This window comes from Passer montanus, unplaced genomic scaffold (genome assembly GCF_014805655.1).
Source record: "Passer montanus isolate IOZ18808 unplaced genomic scaffold, ASM1480565v1 scaffold299, whole genome shotgun sequence".
In the NCBI taxonomy this organism is placed as follows: Eukaryota; Metazoa; Chordata; class Aves; order Passeriformes; family Passeridae; genus Passer; species Passer montanus.
In genome coordinates this window covers 22,298-31,437 of record NW_024367696.1, presented here as the reverse complement: position 1 = coordinate 31,437, position 9,140 = coordinate 22,298, and the positions used below count along the sequence as shown (strand labels likewise).

At 46.2% G+C, this 9,140-nt stretch overlaps 1 protein-coding gene across 1 annotated transcript; it reads left to right on the top strand.

The window, feature by feature from the left end:
- Nucleotides 1–1,790: 1,790 nt before the first annotated feature.
- Nucleotides 1,791–4,152, top strand: GP9 (glycoprotein IX platelet). Its single transcript, XM_039714029.1, has 2 exons — nucleotides 1,791–1,926; nucleotides 3,238–4,152. Exon 2 carries the CDS (start codon nucleotides 3,244–3,246, stop codon nucleotides 3,838–3,840), a length of 597 nt encoding a protein of 198 aa, XP_039569963.1. The 5' UTR covers nucleotides 1,791–1,926; nucleotides 3,238–3,243; the 3' UTR covers nucleotides 3,841–4,152.
- The last annotated feature ends 4,988 nt before the right edge of the window (nucleotides 4,153–9,140 follow it).

The window sequence follows — 9,140 nt, the reverse complement described above, 5'->3', positions numbered from 1 at the left end:
TCTGTGGAAAAAAATTACTTTCATACCCTAACAAGATTATAGCAGATTATAACTATTTTTTTTTCAAATTGTCTCTTAATAAATCCTCTTAAATGAAGAATCCTCATTTGGCTTACAAAAAGCTACAGCCCTAAAATCAGAAATGCAAATGCCTGGTGCCTCTGGCTTCCACTCCCTGCCCACCCTGAGCTCCACAGGGAGCTGGAGCAGGGGACAGGGCTGGGGGCTCAGCAGGAGCAGCTGGGCACATCTGGGCACCTCTGCCACTCCCGGGACACCTGGAGGAATGCAGGACTAACTGAGCACAGAATGGGAGTGTGGATTCCAGGGATTCCAATGTGCAGGGATTCCAGTGCAGAAGGACAGAGGATTTGATTTCAGTGAGTGACAGGAAGGTTTTGATTCTGTGGCACAGACTGTGCAGGCACGGGGCACACAGACGTTTATGGAATCCATGGATGTGCTCCCCAAAGGCAGGGAAATCATCCCGAGGGTGGGAGGACCATTAGCAGCCACTCACAGCCACCCCACACCTGACAGGCAGATGAACTGCTCACCTCAGCACCGCAGGAATCATCTCCTCAGCTCATAGAAAAGATCCAAATTCTAACAGGCTTTGAAGAATTTTTGTTTTTTTATCCCTGGCACAGTCTGAATTGCCTTTTCAAATGCTAAAGAGCAGAGATACAAAATAAAGCATTTCCTTAAGGAAGTTCCAGCTCCTGGTAACTCACTAACCTAATGAAGAAAAGTTCTTTAAAAATAAGTAAAAATTAGACAACACAAATTGCTGTCAGGTTAATTTATACACCAGAAATTTTCTTTCCTCCCAGGAACAGCCTGTTATAAAGGGACAGCTCAACCACAGCTCGGCTGCACATGAAAACCTCACCTGGGCTTCGTTTCCAAAAGCAGAACAGAGCTCCAAGCCTGTCCCCAAACCAACACTACACAGAACTGGCCTGAATGGAGCACCAGACCCGCAACCAGCTGGGTTTCCAAATGCCAGCTGCCATTGGAATTCTTCTGTGCTCATGGCTGGTAAAGCAAAGGAAAACCTACATTCAAAACTTTGCACACCCAACCAAATTGAAAAGCAAATCCTATTTTTGCTTTCCCTTCACACAGACATGGCATTCTGTGTTTAGATGAACAGATACATGTGTATTACAAACTTGTATAACCCTAATTTACTGGCTTTGCAGCCAAATACACACAGATATTTCAGAAACCAGTTGGAGTTATTGTTTTTGAACACAGGTGACCCAAATTAAATACTGTATTTTGGGTGACTTCAACACAATTTCATCTATCTCAGTTCAATGGCATTGATATTTCCTTTCTCTGTTCCTGCCTTTCTCTATCCCTTAATGATGTCACCTGCCTATAATGGTTATTTTGATGTTATGGTGTGCTTAGATAAGTTTTATTGAAATGGTGAGAAGGCAGATATTAAACAAATCTGGCTGACTAATACAAAAAAACTCAATTTCACAGGCTAACTTCATCTCCCTCATGTGCTGGGGCTTGTGTGTCTCAGCAGCTCAGGCCAAACTAACTTTTATACCTGGATATTTATTTTCTGGGGGAAAAAAAAAAAAAAAACAAAAAAAAAAAAAACCACCACCACAAATTTCAGAGGAGTTTTTCCAGATCCTGTCAGATACAATAGGGAAGACACATTAGGAACAAAACAAAAATCCCAACTCATTTCCTCTCGTCTGCAGCAAGCACAAGACCCACCCCAAGCACTTTATGCCACAGCACAACCATAAATAGCAGCTCTGGGAGCTGCCCCCTCCTGCACAGGACAAAGCTCATCTCCCCTGCCACACTTCCCTGGCAGTCTGAGCACTCAGCCTGCCCTGCAGCCACACTGCAGCTCTTCTGCAGGCACAGGAAAGGCATCAGGAGAGGCTACACAGGGTAAGTGTCAGCCAGGCACCTCCCCAGCTCTCCCTTCTGCGTTTCTGACACAGTTCTGGTTTCTGTTTGAGTTTGGCTTTCTTGCTGTTTCTACATTTAATCAGAAGAGATCATAATTTCCATAAATATAACTTAACTTGCTTTAGCCAGCTGTCATAGCCTGTCCTTCTAAGATGTTTGCTTGGGGGAAAAGAGCTCTGGTAGATTTCTTGGAAAATCATGGATGAGTATCTGGGTTCAGAGCAAAGATACCCAGAATACCCAGTCCTAGATTTCAGTTTATCTTAATGGCTGCAATAGGCTTTAAGGATGAACAAAACAAAATGTAATGTATGTACCAATGTTAAAAATTGGTTAATGAACCATCCCAGCAAAAAAAAAAATTGGGGGTGGGGGAGGTGGATGGAACCACAATGCAGAAGGTAAATGATGACTGTCAAGAGCAGAGTTAAGTCTGGGCAGTTATGGAAGAACACGTGGAAAAGAAAGTAAGCAACAGGTGGCACAGGACACAAAGAAGAACCACAGGGTATTTGTCAACTCACTGACAAATACACAGGAGATGGTTGAGTACTTTACCTTCAGAAAGAAAGATGATTTTCAGACATTTACAATTATTCAGTCCCTTAAGCTTCATTTTGAAAACTGGTTTAAACACACAATTTTAACACTAGATCTATGACGATATGGAAGCAGAATAGAAACATTTGCCTAAAACTAAATTGTTTTTTCCTATCATCTCCTGGTGACATTCTGTCCCAGAAATTTGATCAATAACTTTTTGCACAATTGTGAAGGGAAAACAATGAACCAGAGAGGAAAGGGAAGAATTGTACTCTGTCTTCAACGTTTATGCTGAAGATGGGGAGAGTGGTTCTGTGGGACATGCAGAAAGCTAAAGATTTGTCATAGCTGAGACCGAGACACTACAAAGCAACACACTCCATTTCCAGAAGGCTTCAAACCCTGTTTTTATTCTAGCCTGCATGCTTTTTCTACATTCTTACAAAGCTCTTAAGTTTACACTTTACTCATTGGTCATGAGAGACAGGCAAAATGCTCATCGGAATAGGGAGTTGCAGGTTTCTCTTATTTATTCTTCTTTCTTTCTTGGTTTCTATGTCAATAGAAACCTTGGTAGAAAATTCTTGGTAGAAAATTCTTTCAGGGGTTAACATGGATCCTCTTATTAGACTTCCCAATGGTTCACAGGGGTTTCTGTAAAACCTCTTCCACAAAGATTTTACTCCAGAAACCTAAACCTGGATGTGGAACCACGCTAATAAACCTCAATTCTTGTTGTTTTTGCAGCTGGAGATGGAGCTGCTGGCCGTGCTGGGCTGTGCCCTGCTGCTCCCCAGGGTCCTGGGGGAGGATTGTCCACCCCAGTGCAGCTGCTGGTCCCTGGGGGAGCGCTGGGGCATGGGGGTGGACTGCAGCTCTCGGGGGCTGCGCGCCCTGCCCGCCCTGCCCCGCCTGACCCGCAGCCTGCACCTGCACAACAACAGCCTGGCCTCCATCCCTGCCGGAGCCCTGGACAGCCTGGGCCACCTGCAGGAGCTGCAGCTGGGGGACAACCCCTGGCACTGTGACTGTCACATCGTGTACCTGAAGCTCTGGCTGCAGGATTTCTCCGCGCCCGCGCTCGCCCAGCTCAGGTGCGCCAGCCCCGCTCCACTGAGGATGAAGCCCCTGGGGCAGCTGGCTGGGAATGATCTGGGTGTTTGTACCAGGCTTCTCCCAACCAAGAGCCTCCAGTTCTTCTGGCGAGACCTCATTTTAATTGCTGGAGCAGTAATTACCCTCCTTCTAGTGGCGTGGGCTCTGAAGCTCTCCAAAAAGCTGGTGTGCCAGCTCAGCCTCGGGAGCCGGCGGCTGAGGAGGAGCATCCCCAAAACCCACAAGGTGCTGTGAGCTCCTCCCTGCCACCAGCCTGGCAGAAACTCCAAACACCTCCACAACAAAAGAGCACTGGCAGCACTGGTTTGAATAGCCAAAAAGTTCAAAGTCTGGGTCCTCAGGAGTGTTTGATTTAATTTTCGTCCAAAAAGAAGCTTGGAGAAGTTTGGACAGGCAACTTCCATCCTGCTGCCATCTGCTCATATGAAGAGCAGTTTCCACATTTTTTAAATCTTTTAACTTTCAATTTTCCCACTGAATTCTCAGCTCTTATAGAAAGAAGATTTAAACCCCTACACTTTTTAATAAATGGAGATGAGCACCAACTGTGTTACTTTAAGAACTCCTTTCTCACTCAGGCTCTGAGTTTACAACCCATCAGCATCTCTCGGTGTCCCAGGGGGCTTGGCTGGACCATTCCTCTGTACAGGAAAACTCAGCCCTCTCTTCCTCAGGTTCAGGAGCTTCCTGCCACCAAAACCACCCAGATTACACAGACCAGACACTGAATGCATCCCTGATTGAATACAGTTAGAGATGGACTGGTAATGACAATATCATCAGCAAAATAATTTTAAATCTTAAGGAATTTCCTGGAGGGTGAACAATAATAAAGTATTCTATGTGGAACTGAAATAATGGATGCTTATTGAGCATTCATATTGACCCAAATTTGATCTTTTTCATGATTCCAAACATTTCTGATTCAATTTCTAAGATATTTCCAGAACTTGTCCTCTGGAAATCATTTTAGAATATTTCCCCTGCGCTGAGCTTTTCAATGTTTGAAAAGACAACCACCATTCTGTACAAATGCAGAATATTACAGAAGAAATGCACTCTCCCATCTCTTGTGGAATTTCCTACATGATGTTTCTTGTTTTCCCCAAAATGAGATAAATCAATCACACTAAAAGCTCATTAGTCTCTTCTGTGCCTATAAACTAAATATGCATAGAACAGTGAACTGCTTTACTACATGGGTTCAATAGTACAAATATTTTTAAAATGAGCAATTAGTGAATGTTTCTGCTTGCACCAACCAACACATCAAATAAGATGTACAGAATACACAGGAAAAAATAATTAAGAGAACTTTTCTGTCCTTATAAGAGGAAAGAGGAGGGAATCTCTTCCATGGCAGTAGCTCACGTTCTACCAAAACAGCCTTGTATTTATAACTTTTCATCCATTTGGGTTTTATCTGGGAAAAAAGCCCTCTGCAAAGGGGACAGCTGGAACTAAGTGAGGGTCTAAAGCAACACTCAGTGTTTATCTGGCAGGGCCACTGTGTCATGCTTAGCCACACGCTCCACCAAACTGCATAAATAACACCACAACTGCTAACAGCATGCAAAGGCAGGAAAATATGTCAGCTATCAAAGTGAAACACACAGGCAGCACTCCCAAAATGGGCTTGGAACAGCCCAGAAACTGTCACTCCATCCTGCCTGCAAGGGGCAAACTGGTGGCTGCATCTGCTTGCACAGTCTGGGAACACAGGTGTGACTGCTGGGATGAAAATAAAAAAATAAAATAAAATAAAATAAAATAAAATAAAATAAAATAAAATAAAATAAAATAAAATAAAATAAACTGGGTTTAACTGGGAAGTCCCACATTGTTACAGTGGGGTTTTCCTTCTGTCCTCTCCTCCACCCTCAACCCTTTGTCCCCCTGAGCTGCAGTGGTCCCAGCCCTTGGAGGACTCCTGGAATCTCAGAAAGTGATGTCACTTAGACCTAATCTAGCAGAAATTTTGCCTCTGCCTGGTGTCCTTTTTCTGTAATAATGCAGGTGGCAGCAGAACCACTGGGTTATAAGGAAATTACTGACAAATAACAGGGATGAATTCAGTGTCCAAAACTTCTCAAGCCAAGGATTTGTACTGAGTATTCTTTCTAAGTTTGCAGAGGCTACCCTTGCAATGAGGAAAATTGAAAATGTCTCCCTCATGGTGCCACCCAGCAGTGAAATGGTTTCTGTTCTGCAGCTGCTCGGCAAAGTGTGTGACTTTGTCACGTGTGATGTGCTCCTCACCCTGCGTGGGTGCTGCCTTTGTTATCAGCCAAGTTCCAGAACAAGCTGGGAAGAACTAGAAAACATAAACTGTAAGAACTAAACACTAATTCAATGTACAAAAGACATGCCAAATGCAGTGAAACAGGCTCTTGGCTGGTGTGTGCTGCCACTCTTCTATTCTAAATTAATTAGCCAATGCACATTCATTCTCATGCTGATTTATGTTTAAATGCACTGTTTGGGGAATTATTAAAATACAATTTGAGGCGTCACAAAACTGCTATTCTTCCTGGAATCTTAAGGAAGGCCCACACACTTGCATGTTATGATTTATACCTGAATTACAGGATTTTAGTTTCACTGCCAACAGATGAAATATTAACAATTCCTACCTAATGACTCCTTTGATGGTGCTAAGTTTACTGTAATGCTTAGCAATGCTAAGTTTATTTATCCTAATGCCTTTTCTTTCCAGAGCACAAAACCATTTCCCAAAGTGCTGCGGCCCTGTCGCTGGAACCCACATAAATATTTTGCCATTAGACTGACTCCACTGAAATTCAGATTACACTCAATAACGGGTGTGTGACAACAAATAAAATAAAATAAAATAAAATAAAATAAAATAAAATAAAATAAAATAAAATAAAATTGCTCCAGTTGCATAATGGCCACATGGCTGCTATTTATACCGAGCTCCTTCCCAGGGGCACTTGGCTCCTGACGTGGCCTCTCCACTGCCTTCCCCGGCAGCAATTCCCAATGTTCATCCCAGTGATGTCACAGCTACTGCCTGACCTAGCACCTTCATTTTAGCCAAAAGAAATGTTAGAGTTTAGAATTTTGCTCAGATTTCATTTGGTTTGGCTTGTCTGACCAGCAAGCATCCAGATCTCTAGCAATCCAAAGTTATTAAAGTTGAATGGTGCTGTTCTGCATCAAGACATTCCCTGGGAAAGGTGGACTGAAACCTCTTCCCTCAGAATACTATTAAGGAATAGGTCTTCAGAAATACAGAGCATTCATCTTAGTCCAAGGGGAAAAAATTCAAATGAGGCTCTTTCTTAAATGACCTTGATCTCTAGGGAGGGGGGTGTCAGCAGGGATGGATTGCAGCTTCCCTTTTCTCCTTGAATCATCTGTCTTGTCTCCTCTTGAGGGGTCAAAAGGGTTTTAACCTCTTAACTAATAATTTATTTTTTGACAAAGATTCATAGATTGCCTCTTATGGCCATGGGGAAGGACTCTGGAACCTGACACATCCAAATAAAATCGACCTTTGCAACCCTCTCCCATCAGCAGCAGTGCAAAGCAGAGGAAGGTCTGGCAAAGGACACACCATCAAAGGCTGCCCTCAAGACAACAGAGCATTTAGAACTGAGAGTATTTTTGATTTCCCTGAGTTTGAAAGGACACTGCAAAACCCAGTAATGTAACGTTCAGGTGCACTTATCAAAAGCTGGATTAGGGAAAGACAAAAACTAAACCACCAGCAATTACAGCATGAGGAGACAGTGTGGCTGGACAGTGGCCAGGCAGAAAGGGACCCGGGGGCACTGGTCACAGCCAGCTGAACATGAGCCAGCAGTGTGCCCTGGTGGCCAAGGAGGCCAATGGCTCCTGGCCTGCGTCAGGAAGAGCGTGGCCAGCAGGAGCAGGGAGGTCATTCTGTCCCTGTACTTGGCACTGGTGAGGCCGCACCTCGAGTGCTGTGTCCAGTTCTGGGCCATCAGTTTGGGAAGGACATTGAGTCGCTCGAGCACATCCAGAGGGGGCAACGAGGATGGTGAGGGGCTGGGAGCACAAGGCCTGGTGAGGAATGACTGAGGGAGCTGCGGGTGTTTACCCTGGAGAAAAGGAGACTCCGAGGTGACCTTATCACTCCACAGCTCCCTGAAGGGTAGTTGTAGTCAGGTGGGGTTGGTTTCTTTCTCCAGGCAGCACTGACAGAACCAGAGGACGCAGTCTCAAGCTGCATCAAGGGAAATGTAGGTTGGATATTAGGAAAATGTTTTCCACAGAAAGAGTGATAAAATTCTGGAATGGCCTGCCAGGGGAGGTGGTGGAGACACCATCCCTGGATGTGTTTAAAAAAAGACTGAAAGTGGCACTCGGTGCCATGGTTTAGTTGTGGTGTTGGGACATGGGTTGGACTGGATGATCTTGAAGGTCTCTTCCAACCTGGTCATTCTGTGAATTTTTCCACAGAAAGAGTGATAAAATTCTGGAATGGCCTGCCAGGGGAGGTGGTGGAGACACCATCCCTGGATGTGTTTAAAAAAAGACTGAAAGTGGCACTCGGTGCCATGGTTTAGTTGTGGTGTTGGGACATGGGTTGGACTGGATGATCTTGAAGGTCTCTTCCAACCTGGTCATTCTGTGAATTCTGTATGAATTCTGAGCATCTCCAGAGACACAGCCTGACCAGCAATGTCAGTAGGTGAAAAATAAGGTTTCACTGAGGAATGGCCCTTTGATGAAGCAAAACATTTACAATCAGGGCAGTCCATTCATAGAGATGGGGGCACACTCTGGGGGTACAGCTGAGGCCATGAGGTCACAGCAGGGCTCTGGGGTCACAGCAGGCTGAGCTCACAGCAGGCCCTGAGGTCACAGAGGTGCCAGAGGTGCCAGAGCCCCGTGGTTGCACAGCAGATGAAGCAAAACATTTACAATCGGGGCGGTCCATTCATGCGGGCGGGCGCACACTCTGGGGGGAGAGCTGAGGCCATGAGGTCACAGCAGGGCTCTGGGGTCACAGCAGGCTGAGCTCTCAGCAGGCCCTGAGGTCACAGAGGTGCCAGAGGTGCCAGACCCCATGGTTGCACAGCAGCACAAGGAGCCAGCAGTCAGTCCCTGAGCACAACTGTTGCGGCAGCAGCGGCGGTGGCAGCAGCGGTGCTGACGTTGGGACAGCGGTGTCGGGACAGCGGTGGCAGCAAGAGCTGCGGGACTGGCAGAGGGCAAGGCAGCATGGCCCTTGCTCTGCGCCTCCTCCTCCTGCTGCTCCTGGCCGAGGCCCTGCCTGCCAGGGCTGCCCAGGCTGCTCCGCTGCAAGCGCGGCGAGCAGGTGAGCCGGCAGCCTGGCTGCCCTTTCACGGGACAGCGCTCCCTGCTCCCTGGGAAGCACTGGGGATGGTTTTGCCCCGGGCTTTAGGGAGGGTTTCCTGTGTGGGAGGGAGAGAGACCCCACGGGCCCTGGGCTACTCCAGGCACCCCTCCCAGATATGTTGCAAAGGGCCTGCAAAGAGGTTGGAGAGTGACCAAGAGCCAGCCCAGAGCTCCCCAGGCCC

Bases quoted from the DNA above. Each gene is read 5' to 3' on its own strand.
- GP9 (XM_039714029.1), top strand. From the start codon at position 3,244: ATGGAGCTGCTGGCCGTGCTGGGCTGTGCCCTGCTGCTCCCCAGGGTC.